This window comes from Ctenopharyngodon idella, chromosome 18, assembly GCF_019924925.1.
Source record: "Ctenopharyngodon idella isolate HZGC_01 chromosome 18, HZGC01, whole genome shotgun sequence".
Taxonomy (NCBI): domain Eukaryota; kingdom Metazoa; phylum Chordata; class Actinopteri; order Cypriniformes; family Xenocyprididae; genus Ctenopharyngodon; species Ctenopharyngodon idella.
The window spans coordinates 16,465,613-16,481,455 of record NC_067237.1 but is presented as its reverse complement, the minus strand read 5'-3'; the positions used below and the strand labels follow the sequence as shown (position 1 = coordinate 16,481,455).

The following is a 15,843-nucleotide window of genomic DNA, read 5'->3' as shown; positions in this document are numbered from 1 at the left end:
ATTTTTCTGGTCATTCTTTCTCATAACAAAGCAACGACATCTACACATAATATCATGTTGCACTATGCTGATATATGATATTATAAAATCATGCCAGAATAAAAAATATATATACATTTATTACATTTTAAGATATTTTAACCACAAATGAAATGGCTGTATTATTGACGCGAATGACCTTTTGACACTTCAAAATCTTTAAAATACCTTTATATGTATCACGATTATACTGTACAGTATTAAACATTAATAACTCGTATTGTCAATCAACCACAGCAACTAGACAACGACACTACTATTTTTTTTTTTTTTTATAGCTTTATGTGTCAGAACAGAGTGAAATGTATGCATGGACAGATATTTCTTCTCTTTACACAAACTGAGTACATGATATGAAACCGTCCGGGCGGAACTAAAAACTGGCGCTGTAAGACACGTCAGCTGAAGTACTGCGGACACATTTAACTGACGCACCGCTCCGGCTTCCTTCTCATTTCAGCAGTCAGGTGTACTTTACGCGCTTCCCTGCGTCTTGTAAACACTAGGTATATTATACATTTTGCGTGCATGTGTTTGTCTCAGTAAAGTGCTGTTCATTTGAAGTCACAGAACAGTGTGTTTGTTCCGTCATTCGTTTTGTTCATTGATTCATTAATGTCTTGACTTGTCATGTGGTATGTCATCATAGTGCAAGGTAACCATGAATCAGTATATTTTCTGCTTCTTTACCATCTCATGCTCGATTTGAGTATTAAACTCACTTTTAATGAATACCTCGCACAGATAATGTCTCTGATCTGATGTTATTTGTTATGTTTATTCAGCTTTAAGAATCAGAACCAGCTGTTTTCTTCATCTTTTATGTGAAGTCAGAGAGGAATGAATATTTTCTTCATAGTCTTCAAATAAGATGCTATTCTGTTTAGTTGTTCCACAGACACCTTAATGCAGCTGTTTTCATTGCTTTTTGTTCACTCAGGTGTTTTGAAGACATATTTGGATTAATGCCTGGCAGATTAAGATGGAACTGTCTAAATCTATCACACACAAGAACGGGAGGCAGAGGAAGCCTATGGTGTCTAACTCGGATATGTGGGCGAGGGAGTCCAAGCTAGAAGTTGAGGATGATGAGGAGACTCTTCTTCCAAACTCAGGCAGGGTTGATGGACAAGCGAAAGTGTCTAATGGGATCAAAGGAGAACTAGGCAATGTGGCCCTGTTATTGTTCTTGTATGTTCTTCAGGGCATTCCTCTAGGCCTGGCCGGGAGCATCCCTCTCATCATGCAGAGTAAGAGCGTCAGCTACAAGGACCAGGCCTATTTCAGCTTTGTCTTCTGGCCCTTCAGTTTAAAGCTGTTGTGGGCTCCTCTGGTGGACTCGCTGTACCTGCAGCGGTTTGGCAGGAGGAAGTCGTGGCTAGTGCCCACTCAGTACCTGCTGGGGCTTTTTATGCTGTACCTGTCATTCACGGTGGACTCCATGCTTCAGACGGATGGACAGAGGGGGCCGGATGTGATCACTCTGACCGCGGTCTTCTTCATGCTGGCTTTCCTCGCAGCCACGCAGGATATTGCCGTTGACGGCTGGGCTTTGACTATGCTGTCCAGGGAGAATGTGGGTTATGCTTCCACGTGTAACTCTGTGGGTCAGACGGCGGGATACTTCCTGGGAAATGTTTTGTTTCTGGCTCTGGAGTCTGCTGATTTCTGCAACAAGTATCTGAGGTTTGAGCCACAGGAACAGGGCATTGTGACACTCTCAGGTATATTCAACGACTTATATTCATTATATGTATATATGTATGTGTGTGTTTGTATGTGTGTACTTGTTTTGACTATACTTGTGAGGGTCAAATGTCCTCACTTACATTGTGAAATACTTTAACAACCCCACTAGTGAGGACATTGACTGGTTCTCACTAGTTAAAAAGGTTTATAATCAGCCAAAGGAGGTTTTTATTTAAATCTAGTGATGGTTACATGTGTCTGTGATGGTACTGTAGGTTTAGGAGTAGGGCTTGAGTTAAGTGATAGAAAATATCATTGACCTGATATAAAATCAGTGGAAGTCTATGCATTGTCCTCACTAAGATAGCAAAACAAATCTGTGTGTGTGTTTGTATGTATTTGTGTGTATGTATGCATGCATGTTTGTATGGATGTGTGTTTTTGTGTGTGTATATCTATATATATATATATACACACACACACACACACACACACACACACACACACATATACATGAAGTAATAGACTGGAGTAATGATGCTGAAAATTCAGCTTTGATCACAGGAATAATATATATTTGAAAATATATTACAATAGAAACATTCAGAGCACACACTTTTGATGAGTAGTGTGTTTGTGATATATATGGTACCTTATCTTTTTTCAGTATTAAACAGGCCTAAATATATGAAATCATGTGACTAGACATGCAGGTTTACTGATACTTTGTACTTTGTTCTGCTCTGTCTCAGACTTCTTGTTCTTCTGGGGGACTGTGTTCATGGTGTCCACCACTCTGGTTGCTGTCCTGAAGAAGGAAAACAGCAAACACCTGCACACTAAGAAGAAGCCTAAAGAGGAGACGCAGGGTGTTATGGAGACTTACAAACTCTTGTTGTCCATCATTAAAATGCCCACTGTCTTTACCTTCTGTGCTCTTCTGCTCACTGCTAAGGTAAAGCCACTTAGTTCACTCTGGTCATCTTCCTGTTTTAATTGCTGTAACTTTGTAATTATATGCAAATTGATCTAATTCATCCCTCTTCGTCTCTTTCAGATTGGTTTCTCTGCAGCGGACGCCGTGACGGGGCTAAAGCTAATGGAAGCTGGGGTTCCTAAAGAGCAGCTGGCTCTGCTGGCAGTTCCCATGGTGCCTCTGCAGATCCTGCTGCCTCTGGTTATTAGTAAATACACAGCTGGTCCACGTCCACTCGATGTTTTCTACAAGGCCTTCCCATTCAGGTACAAACTGAATCCACACACATGCCTTGATTCTTGACTTTAAGAGCTGTGATTTACACAGGAACTGAGCAGCCTCATTAGAGGGAACACATGCAGTGTATAAAGTAATAGGATGCATGTGGCTTGTATTTTTCCAAGGCTGTTGATTGGTCTAGAGTACGCCCTGCTGGTCTGGTGGACCCCGAGTGTTCGGCAGGAGGAGGGATTTCCACTGTATTATTACGCTGTTGTGCTGCTGAGCTACGCTTTACATCAGGTGAGTTCAGATTATATATATATATATATAGTGTGTGTATTTATTTCATTAATATATAATGAAATAAATCACAAAATGAAATAATAATAATAATAAAATAAAAATAAAATAATAGAGAACCTATAATATAAGTGCTTTTTTAATGTGTATAAAAAATAACAATATATCAAGGAAAATCACACACACACATATTTACATCTATATATTTATGATTTTAAACATGTATTCGTAAATAAATGAATAAAATAAAATAAATGCTGTAGAAATATTGTTAATTGCTAGTTCATGTTAACTAATATAGTTAAATGTTAACAAATGAAACCTTATTGTAAAGTGTTACAATATAATTATATTATAATCATATAATATAACAATAACATAATAACTCGCAAATGAAATGATGATAAATATATTTACAAATAATAAATAGATAGATATATATATATATATATATATATATTTTAATATACAATAACATAATACATCACAAAATGAAATGATAAAGAGAACCTGTGTTTATATATATATATATATATATTACACACACATTATATTTTTATATACACATTTATATATGTATTTACATATGTATATAAATGTATTTATAATATAATCTTATAATATGTAAATAATATATAACAATAATATATAAAAAATAAATAAGATATCTTGAAAAATCACACGCATACACGTTTAAATGTATTTATATTTATAATAATATAATTATATAATATAACCATTATAATAACTCAAATGAAACTAATAAATAATAGATAATAAATATATAAAAATAAATAAATAAAAGTGTGTGTGTGTATATATATATATATATATATATATATATATATATGTATAATAATATAAATTGTAAACAATATAAAAATGCATCACAAATGAATCATATAATGTGTGTGTAATATACAAGTGTATTTATATTAATAGTAATAATAATAATAATAATAAAAAAAATAGAACTAAGTAAACTGCCATTTCATAATATAGTATTTAAATGATTAATTGACCGTTTAGAATTAAATCGGCACAGTTGGGGTTGGATTTTGTGCTTCTATTCATTGTAAAATGTCTTTCTCCTATAGGTGGCACTATACAGCATGTATGTTGCCTGCATGGCCTTCCATGCTAAGGTCAGTGACCCTGTGATAGGTGGCACCTACATGACCCTTCTGAACACTGTGACTAATCTAGGAGGGAACTGGCCCTCCACTCTCGCTCTGTGGCTGGTGGACCCTCTGACCTCTAAAGAGTGTCAGGGAGCCTCTGGGCAGACGTGCGGCTCTGTTGAAGAAGCAGAGGTAAGTGTTTTATTTCATCTTTTATTCCCCTAATATTTAACTGTGGCTACTTTTTAACCTGTTCTTATGTTGTCTTCAGCTCTGTGTCCGAGAGGGTGGCGCGTGTGTGACGGCATTGGACGGTTACTACGTGGAGTCTGTGGTGTGTGTTCTGATTGGTCTCTGCTGGTGGATCTTCTTCGGAAAGAAAATTAAGCGGTTACAAGAAGAGAGTCCCTCTTCGTGGCATTGCAGGGTTACCAAATAACAATCTCTATTGGACTCTTTTGTGTCTTGTTTTTAAGTTACTCCATGCCTTGGCCTCTCTTTCCCCCTCTGAGTAACTGCTTGTTTTTGTCACACTACAGCAGGCCTGTAGTCAGGCTTTAAACTCTTTAAGGACTAAAATAGTTGAATTATTAAATTATTATCAACATATCCGTTCCATTATCCCCAAAAACCAGAGCTTTGATTCAAAATTGAACATCTATACAGCTAGAGATACACGATACATGAGAGTAACAGCATGACATTCACTGATCAGTTGCCTATTTAATCAAGCATTTGTTTTACAAATACTTGAGGTCCTGTGCCTTGCACATTTCTGTTTTAGTATGATACAGGTTTTTTTCTAAAAAACAAAACTTGAGTGTTCTGATATCATACATGAATGATGAAGCAGTTGCTACATTCACATTTCAGCTTGTGTTTTTTTTTCCTCAAAAAGAATTGATTCTAATTGAGCACTGACATCAACTATCACGTGATTGTGAATGAAACTGGTTGTAGTACTACTGAAATTGGTTACAGAGATGAAAATGTTTATATTAAGTTCATTGTGTTCTCTTATGTTTATAAATCACTGACTTTAGCAAGGCCAGGAAAAAAAATATAGATAGAGACTTTACGTTTTCTCATCTTATTTTTAATTATTTTTTTTTTTTTTTTCAGTGTATTTTTATGGCCAGTGGTTTTAATGCAGTTTGAAAGTGTGTGACTTAACTTTCTGTTCATGAAGCCAACTATTTTTTGTTACTTTTCAAAATCCATGGCAACAAAGTTAATCATTAGATTTTCTGTAAATTATTTAGGGTACGTTTACACGACAACAATGTACTAAAAACAGGAGTTTTCCCTTGCGTTTTTCACGTAAGTTACGGACGACATTATAAAAACGATCTTCGTTCACATGGATCCGCGAAAACGACCAAAAACGCTGCTTCATTTCAGTAAACTGAATTTACGCTTCACTAGGAATAACTGTCAATTTTACAATGTCTTATTTCAGAAAAGTAACCATTCTTTATGGCGAATTTGGCCGGAAAAAGTGAGCTACGAAAGACCCTTCGAAACGAGAAACAGCACTTATACGCATGCGCAAGACGTCACAGTTTCCACAGATTCGCGGTTTTGTAGTTTACACAAAGACGACAACGTTATCATTTAAAATAAAAACATGCACTTTGAAACCAGTTTTCAAATGTTTGGTTTTCAGGCCACCAAAACGCCGCTGTCGTGTAAATGAATGGTGAAAACACATAAAAAGTTTCCCGATTTTAGTTGAAAACGGTGTCGTGTAAATGCACCCTTAGATTTCAGCTGTGGAGCGGAAATCAGAATAAAATCTGTTTTTGTTTGACGTGGATAATTATACAATCACCAGCACTTTTATTATAAGTTGGTTCTCAATGAACAGGGAAAAATTATAAAGATCGTTCACCCAAAAATGACAATTCTGTCATTAATTCGCTCATCTTCGTGTTATTTCAAACCTGCCAGTCTGACTAGGATCATCTTATGGTGTTCCACGGAAATAGAAAGCCAAAAGTTTGAAACAACATGGTCTGAATGACAAAATTTTCACTTTTGAGTAAACTATCCCTTTAAAATACTGCACTGTACTGCTATACATTTGTTTTTGTAACGCTCATTAAATATTCTTTCATTTTTTTTTTGTCATATAATGGGGAGAGAGGTTTGAGGAGAGGGTAGTTGGACTTGTAAATACTTGTAACTGTTCCACTTTTTTTTATCAACATTCCCAAAGTATGTAAAATAAATAAATAAATAAATACAACTCAATAAAGGCATATCTTATATACAAATAAGTAAAATGAAGATTTGATCCAGTTAAGCTTTTTATAAAAATGTTCTGTATGTATGTAAATCTAAAAACGCTTCTATCTATTTTGGCCTAGCTGCTACCCTTTAATAGTGGGCGGGGCTTTATTTTGTAGTTCTTCCTCTATAAACAACATGCCGTCTGGTTCAGATACTGCAGACGTGAACGAGGATGATAAACCCTCCAAAAATGTCATTGCGCTTGTATCACAGTTCGCTGACGATAACTTAACTATTGTCCGGGTAAGTAGCATATTTGAACAATACATGTCATGTGATTTCATTTTAATAGTTTAGAGATATGACTGCCCAAATATCGAGATACTGAGTTTGTGAACTACAACTACAAGCTATATATGCCAGCTGCTAATGCAGGACACAATGTTATATTAATTGAGTTATCTTGTGATTTGCATGTATTTAATTCCGTGCTCCCTAACAGAACATTAGCACATGTCTTGGTCTCGCGGGTCTTCTGATCATAGCGAGGAGCATCAGACTGGTAAATACACAAACGCTTTTCTTTCGCAGTTCCTGACAGTCTAGATGTCTCTGTGTGCTTGAGTAAAGTGTTACTAATGCTTTCTGGTTTTGTATTTGAATTACAGATCACAGAGACAAGTTTTAGCCTATATATCATGACCAGGCTTGCTAAGTCTGTAGTTTTCCCTCGGAATTGATCTACTTTTAAACCCCCCCTCCTTGACAATTCTTACTATTTATGGAACATTACAGTGTTTATTATAAATGCACGTCTTTTCTTATTATTCATATTTAATTAAAATAACTTCCTCTCCCACTTGCTCTTGTTAAAGGGTTAGTTCACCCAAAAATTAAATTTCTGTCATTAATTACTCGCCCTCATGTCGTTCCACACCCGTAAGACCTTCGTTCATCTTCAGAACACAAATTAAGATATTTTTGATGAAATCGAAGAGGTTTATGACTCGTCCATAGACGGCAATATAAACAACACTTTCAAAGTCCAGAAAGGTACTAAAGACATCGTTAAAACAGTCGCTGGGACTGCAGTGGTTCAACCTTAATTTTATGAAGCGACGAGAATATTGCGCAAAAACAAAACAAGAATAACGACGTATCATCTTCTCTTCTGTGTCGTTGTTTACGTCCAGCGCTTCCCGGTTCTGTCAGAACGGCAACTCATTATTGGCCGGCTCCTGCGTCAGCATCACACGCATGCATCGTGCTGCTCACATGATCAGCTTTGGCCAATACTGAGCCGGCATTCAGATGTAAACACGGAAGCATTCACTGTGCTTAATGCGTCACCTGCATAAGGATAATGACAGGGAAGAGAAGAGATTGTTGAATAAAGTTGTTATTTTTGCTTTGTTTTTGCGCACAAAAAGTATTCTCGTCTCTTCATAACATTAAGAACCACTGCAGTCACATGACTATTTTAACGATGTCTTTAGTACCTTTCTGGAACTTGAAAGTGTTGTTTATATTGCTCTCTGTAAACGAGTCATAAACCTCTTGGATTTCATCAAAAATATCTTAATTTGTGTTCTGAAGATGAATGAAGGTCTTACGGGTGTGGAACGACATGAGGGTGAGTAATAAATGACAGAATTTTCATTTTTGGGTGAACTAACCCATTAAGTTTATAGTGCTTCATGGGAGTGGGCGGAGCTAAGAAGCTGTTTTGGCGCATGTTGCTTTTTTTCCCCGACTCTCTGATTGGTGTAATTTTCTGTACAGCATCATGGGTAATGCAGTTTTCACCAGGAATTCCACTGTTAAACACGATTATTTTACATGATTATTCATGCTTAGATTACTGTAACTCATTGTATCTGGGATTGCACGCCTCCAGATGGTACAAAATGCAGCTGCAAGGTTGTTGACCGGGACAAAGAAATATGATCATGTCACCCCAATTTTAGCTTCGCTTCACTGGCTCCCGATCCATTTTAGAATTCAGTTTAAAATTCTGTTTTTAAAGCTCTTAATGATCAAGCCCCATTTTATCTTAAAGATCTTCTTTTACCTTTGTCATCCTCTAGACTTTTAAGATCTTCAGACAGGGCTCTATTATCTATTCCTCGCTCCCGTCTAAAAACTAAGGGAGATAGAGTTTTTTCTGTTGCCGCCCCCTGTCTATGGATCCAATTGCCTTTGTACATCCGCCTTGCACCTTCGATTACCATTTTTAAATCAAAATTGAAAACATATCTCTACTCCCTAGCATTTTAATATTTAAATTTTATTTTCCTTCTGTTTATTGTCTGTTTTGTTTGTTTTTTTGCTCTGTTTTAATTTCATTTTATGTTTCCTCACTCTGTTCAGCACTTTGGATAGCTCTGCAATGTATAAATGTGCTTTATAAATAAAATTTACTTACTTACTTACATTATTTTTAAAATGAGCTCAAATAATGCGGCTTGACCGCTTCAGCAGAAGCAAATACCATTGATTAACAACCTTGTAGTTCACAGTAGAGCTGGTTTATAAGTTATCGTTCAAAATCAATTTCCCCATGGAGAAAATGAATGGAGTTTTTACTTCCTGAACCAGACTATTGCACTGTTTGTGGCTACCTTGAGATTTTCCCATGGGTTTTTATAATGGTGTTTTTCAATTTATGAGTAAACAAGTTGATGACATTTGGACGTTTTGTTCTACAACCCATAGGAAAATCTCAAGGGAACCAGTGGAGAATTAGTCTTCCGGGTTTTGACTTAATCCCTCCACCACTTTATCGCAAACCACAACGATCCAACGAACCAATCAATTCCTGGTGAATTCCTGAATTTTTTCCTTGTCCAAGAAGCTGTTTCTTCCTTATGAAAACAGACTTGGCAATCCTGCTCATGACAACTGATGTACTGTTATCTGTCAGGTAGTTCGGACATTATTTTTTTAATATAAAAGAAACAGTTAGTTGTTAAACATGCTTTCTGCCAGTGTGATGATGTAGTTATGACATTCACCAGCAGAGGCTCCCAATGCCCTGGAATTATATCAATGTTTTTTTTCTGTATTTGCTCTGCAGATGACAAAATTTGGCTCTGCCACTGATATTCCAGCTCGGTTCATTGAGAGAAACGTCAGCATCAGAGGAAGACTGACAAATATCACAGAAAAAGGGCTTGAAGTGGAACACATTCCAATTTATGTCCCTTTGTTCAGTCGTCTTTTTACTAAGCGTAAGGAACCACATGACCCCCCCATGCAGTCCTTCAGGAAGACCCCCTCACTCACTTTAATTAAATGTCCTATCAGTAGGCCTGCACATTTATTTTACAGCTGTCACAGGGACCACTGCGTTCATCTGAACAGCTGCTCTCAATTTTGACTCAATCTTTAAAAGCCCATTCTTCTTAGAAACACTTTTCATAATTGTGTATTTCCTGCTGTGTCAGAAAATGTAGAGAAGTTTTGTCTTTTCTCTTGCTGTTGTAGTGATTTGTCTTTGAACTTGAATCGAAGCCCTTTCAATTATTAGTCTGTTAACTTCAGTCAATGAAGCATATAAAAGATTCTTCTCTCCCGTCGTCCAAATGTTGCAAAATGCAAATTCATCTCGTTTCAGAACTGAATCAAATTGCTGCTGGGTTATTAACATTTGCACATTCACAAGATCGTGTTTCAGTCTTTTCGAATTAACCTCTGTAAACCAGTTAGTGAAGGGAGGCAGTCAGTGTAATTCTATTACGGACCAGCCATGCCTTCAAAATGAGTTTTAGACGTGATCTAGATGTGCTTTTTCTCACACTACACCAGTCACAGATCAACTCCCTGAAGTTTAGATAAGGGGATCATATCTGTCAATGTCACTGTGATTCACAGATGGCCGTGTTAAGCTTGACCTCGCGGTGCTTGTGCCATATGGACGTGTCTAGCTTTCTCCCGTATACCACAGAGACTGATACTCATATCAGGAAAGCAGGTCTTGGGTGAAGGGTGAGGCCATGTTGTTGCCACACCGTCATTTTACGGCGGATTTGCACAAAAGATTAACATGACGGCACATGCTAGTCAATAAGTTGAATCAACTCCACAGCAACTACATAAATTTATCCACTTTATCAGAAACGTCCAGTTTCATTCTAAAAGTTGTAACTTCTTCCTGAGTCTCTCCATCAGTGTCGACTCCGGTTTGAACAATGTAAGGCTGAACACCGTTACTGACAATCCTCATTTTGGCTGCGTGAGATTTTCCAGCTTTGTTGTTGTTGAGCAACCGAAGCGCGAGCTGTTAAAGCTCCGCCCTCTTCTGGAAAGGGGTCCGGGAGCAGTAGCTCATTTGCATTTAAAGGGACACACACAAAAACGGCGTGTTTTTGCTCAGCTATAAATTTGACAAGCTATAATAAATGATCTGTGGGGTATTTTGAGCTGAAACTTCACAGACACATTCTGGGGACACCAGAGACTTATATTACATCTTGTGAAAAGAGGCATAATAGTTCCTCTTTAGAAGGTTCACTGCTTTATAGTGGCTCCGTAAACTATTTTCCCATCGTAAAAGCACTTTGAAATGGAGTCTTGTTGATAGAGCGGTTTGTTGGCTAGAGGTGACAACTCCTCCTGACTTCAGCAGGTCAGTCCGTGACCCTCCTGGATGTTCGTCTGGCCGGAGTGGAGATGACCTCAGAAGGGCACGACTGGATCGTTCAACAGCTGAAACCTGCTGAGACGGTGTGGCTCCGACTGATCGCTCGACAGAACGGGACCCTCCACTGCCTAGTGTCAGTTAACAGGGTAAGTGAGATTTACCAGATTAGCACGGAGTCAGATGTCACTGTGAAAGTTGTTAGCTTGACAAATGAGAGGCTTTAATGCCTGGGAAAAAAAGACACTTCAGTGGTTTTCAGTCTTTTCAACTCCAAGTCCCACAACAATATTCAAAGACCCCATGATTTTTCCAGTTGTTTGTGATTTAGTAGATCGTTTTTTTATTTTTTTATTTTAAAGCTTGGCATAATTTGGAAAAAATGGAATATTACTGGAATATTGTTTATTATAAAAATGGCCGTAGAGTTATACGATTTAACAATGATAAAATTAGACTATCTTACATATTCAGTTTATTTAAGGACAGTGGGAGAAAAGAAAACAAGCTGTTGAAGGGGTGAGTTAAAACAAGAAGTACTTTGATTTGTAGTTGTTTTAGCCTATTTTAATGCTTTTGGTCTTATTTTAAATCATTTTGAGTCATCTTGAGGCCACAGACTTTATATACAGAAAGACGGTGCACTCATATATTACTATGAATAGGAAAAATTGCAACACGCAATATGGTGGAAAAAGTCCCGCCTACTAAATAAACGAGCCAATCGCTGATTGGTAAAGTCATTGCATCACTGCAGCTGCCGTTAGATGCTCCGGTTGATGTAGAAACAGTCATGGTGATATTTTTAGGGGATTTTATAGTACTAAATTATATGTATGCAGTAGTTATAATCAATTTATTACGTGTTACCCATTTTTTGAGCATAGATATAAATGAATGAATCTTGAATGCTTTGGTGCACAAACCTAAGTTTGGTTTGGAGCAAAGACTGAAGTTTTTCTCCTTTTAGATTATTACTGAAGTGAAAAAAGTAAAAAAGTGAACTTTAAAAAGTTACAGAACTTTAAGGTTATTGTTATGAAAAATGCACAAAAATACTATTTTCAATTTTTATATGAAATATTTTCCAAAACATGTTTTGCTCTAAAACTGCGAGAAAATCAAATCCATAAATCTAAACAAGTTTGTGTTCCAAATTTGAGCTTGATATCTGAAAAAATGAGCTTTCAGTAAGATTTTGTTTGGGCGCAGTACCAAACGCTTCCACTAGATGAAATTCGTTTTACATTCATTTCCAATGCGGTCAGTTTTGACCATGAGGAGTACAAGTGTGACTTTTTTCAGGTCCATTTAACCTTTTCGAATCATGTCCATGATTTATTTTTGTGTTCACATAGCAAGTGCCAAAATCTTTACCAAGTTTCTTTGTATCATGCAATTCTGACTTTGTATCATGCAATTCCAACTTTATAACTCGCAATTCTGACTTTATATCACGTAATTTTGACTTTATAACTCACAATTCCGACTTTGTCACGCAATTGTGAATTTATATCACGCAACTCCGACTTTGTATCACGCAATTCCGACTTTATAACTCGCAATTACCAAGCTTCTTTTTTTTTTTTGTCAAAAATGACCGAAGAGCAACTGGGAGTTAAAAATCTATTAATAAACACAACTAGAAAAACCATGGAAAAATGAATAACTAACTGATGAAAACGTGGGGGAATCCTGTCATAAAATACATGATGTATTAAAAATGAATTATAAAGTGTCACAGTTGTTAGTTATTAGTCATACTGTGCTTAAAACACATTATCAAACCCACTTCATCACATTGTTTTTCTTTCTAGGGCTCACTCTTTAACACTTGTGTGAATGAGGAACTTTTGAGGCATGGTTTGGCAAGGACTTCTCCTCTTGTGGGTCTGGATCCTCACTCTCGCATCTACTGGAGTCTCTATAAGCGATTACTGAGGGCCGAGAGCAGAGCAGAGAAGAAAGGGAAAGGCCTGTGGAAGGAGGAGAGTCGCTGGGAGAGAGTTACTGATGTCTTGAGGAACAATATGCTGGTCAGCTCAGTTAAGAAACTCTTCAAATGGACATCTGGGACTAAAGAGAAGTGAAATATTCCAAAAAGGTTGGTTATAGACTGTGAAAAAGTTGTTTGGTTTGATGTATTTTATACAATATTTATCCTAAATGTGATAAGGGAAGCAGCACGATTAAACTTTCATGTGAGAAATTTCCATGTGTTATTATTACTTTGTGTCTCTTCACGCAACATGAAGACAGAAGTTCTTAACACCGTCCGTGTTGAATAATCCATCACATTATTCATGCTGTCTCACACTCGTACTGTTGTACCCCATCGTCATATTCCTGACAACCGGAAAGCCTTTGTACTCTTCCCTCCTCCCATAAATCCATCTCGGTTTTCTCTTTCCCTGGGGAGACGGGGGAGTGCTTTGTCACGATGACATGGCAGTGGGGGTCTACCGATGCCCCCATGGAGACAATGAGGAGGAGGGATCCCCATTACTATAGAAACATGAGGGGTGCCACCTTCTCAGGGTCCTAAAGGCCTTCAGACTTGGAGACGGGAAAAGAAGGCTATAAGAGGAAAATAAGGTGCTTGAATGAAGAAATTGTCTAATTTTTGGGTTTTAAAAAACAATGGATAATTAGTAATTTTATCGATTTATCTGCACTGACACTATTGGATGAGAGCAAAATTTGAGCTGGATGTTGACACCGACTTTGCAACATCGACACTGTTATTGAACTGAATTAAAACATCATTGAGCTGAATAATGACACTTTCCTTGTGTAGAGCTAATTTGCATCTAAAATCAAATTTGTTTCATAATCCATTAATTTTACAACATTAACACTGTTATTTTCCTGTTTTTTTAACGTGAAGCTGCTTTGAAACCATCTATTATATAATACGAAGCTTGTTTCTGCCATGAAATAAAAATAAAAAAGGTAATTGCAACTTTTTATCTCACAATTCCGACTTTTTTTTCTCACAATCGCAAGTTTGTCTCACAATTCTGACTTTTTCTCAGAATTGCAAGTTATATAGTCGGAATTGTGAGTTATAAAGTCAGAATTGTGAGTCAAAGTCGGAATTGCGTATTATAAAGTGGGGATTGTGAATAAACTCGCAATTGCGTGTTATAATGTCCAATTGTGAGGGGGAAAAAATGGCATTTTTTGTCAGAATTGCGAATTATAAAGTCAGGATTGCGAGTTATAAAGTCGTAATTGCAAGTTATAAAGTCAGAATTGTGTGATATAAAGTCAGAATTGCGTATTATAAAGTGGGGATTGTGAATAAACTCGCAATTGCGTGTTATAATGTCCAATTGTGAGGGGGAAAAATGGCATTTTTTCTCAGAATTGCAAATTATAAAGTCAGGATTGCGAGTTATAAAGTCGTAATTGCATGTTTTAAAGTCAGAATTGGGTGATATAAAGTCGGAATTGCGAGTCATAAAGTCGGAATTGCGAGTCATGAAGTCGGAATTGCATATTATAAAGTTGGGATTGTGAATAAATTCGCAATTGCATGTTATAATGTCCAATTGTGAGGGGGAAAAAATGGCATTTTTTCTCAGAATTGCAAATTATAAAGTCAGGATTGCGAGTTATAAAGTCGTAATTGCATGTTTTAAAGTCAGAATTGGGTGATATAAAGTCGGAATTGCGAGTCATAAAGTCGGAATTGCGAGTCAAAGTCGGAATTGCGTGTTTTAAAGTCAGAATTGTGAATAAACTCCCAATTGCGTGTTATAATGTCCAGTTGTGAAACTGATGTTTTTTCTCAGAATTATGAGTTTATAAATGAGTTTATAAGACGGAAATCTGACTTCATATATACTGACTATATATACATTCAAGTACCTTTTATAAACCATGCTTTAGAACCATGCTTTAGAAAAAAAAAAAAATACTGATATGCATCTTAAGACAAAACAATCGCAGTGATATTTTAAGATATTAATATCAGTGCAAGTTGCTTTCAGTTAAAACAGCTCAAACATGCATTTCAGTCTGAGACTAGCTTAAGCCTTATCTGTGAAACCGAGGGATTATATTCAAGAAGCCAACAAGATTTTTATAGTGAATATATTAGTGTTGCACGTACAAAAAGTGTCCTTTATGTTGTATTACTGTTGTCTCAAAATGGTTTCATTTTCTCTACCAAACGAAAAAGATGAGCAAACAAATAACATCTGGTAGAGAAGATGTAGTCTCAGACTGGTTAGACTCTAACTAACCTCTAATGGCCCTCCTGGTGGTTTGCTCAACAGTGAGAGCGCAGGTCCTCTGGTAGAGGTTTTGTTTTCGCCTCAGCTCTCAATGGCAATAGTCTATCTGTTCTAATGGGCACATGGGGGAGGAAGTGACCTGCCCCCTCCTTTCGGTCTTTTTTGTGCAAATGTCCCTTGTGACTGTGGCAGAGATGCTGGACTCTAATTGGACGACGGTTTGAATTGTAAGGTGCACTGGGTCTGAGTCTAGCAGACTTTGAACTGGGACTCAGCGCATGGGCGGTTACACAGAAGAACCTGTGGAAACTGTGGAAGGACCGATGGATGAGAGATGTGTGACAGGAAAATATGCCCTTTGTGTTCATGTGGGAGAGAGAACAA

At 37.0% G+C, this 15,843-nt stretch overlaps 2 protein-coding genes across 4 annotated transcripts; both read left to right on the top strand.

Annotated features, from left to right (window-relative positions):
• Positions 1-395: 395 nt before the first annotated feature.
• Positions 396-6,636, top strand: slc33a1 (solute carrier family 33 member 1). Of its 2 annotated transcripts, none has more exons than XM_051870577.1 (7): positions 396-545; positions 980-1,763; positions 2,481-2,683; positions 2,786-2,970; positions 3,109-3,226; positions 4,324-4,539; positions 4,619-6,636. In XM_051870577.1, the coding sequence occupies exons 2-7, from the start codon at positions 1,022-1,024 to the stop codon at positions 4,784-4,786; spliced, it is 1,632 nt and encodes a 543-aa protein (XP_051726537.1). In that variant the 5' UTR covers positions 396-545; positions 980-1,021; the 3' UTR covers positions 4,787-6,636. The 2 variants fall into 2 exon arrangements, with proteins under 2 accessions (XP_051726537.1, XP_051726536.1); XM_051870576.1 differs by having other exon boundaries at positions 470-694.
• Positions 6,637-6,722: 86 nt separating this feature from the next.
• Positions 6,723-13,431, top strand: c18h3orf33 (c18h3orf33 homolog (H. sapiens)). 2 transcript variants are annotated; one of them, XM_051870579.1, is made up of 5 exons: positions 6,723-6,882; positions 7,082-7,141; positions 9,656-9,809; positions 11,207-11,367; positions 13,036-13,431. In XM_051870579.1, exons 1-5 carry the CDS (start codon positions 6,775-6,777, stop codon positions 13,306-13,308), a joined length of 756 nt encoding a protein of 251 aa, XP_051726539.1. In that variant the 5' UTR covers positions 6,723-6,774; the 3' UTR covers positions 13,309-13,431. The 2 variants fall into 2 exon arrangements, with proteins under 2 accessions (XP_051726539.1, XP_051726538.1); XM_051870578.1 differs by having other exon boundaries at positions 6,748-6,882; positions 11,204-11,367.
• The last annotated feature ends 2,412 nt before the right edge of the window (positions 13,432-15,843 follow it).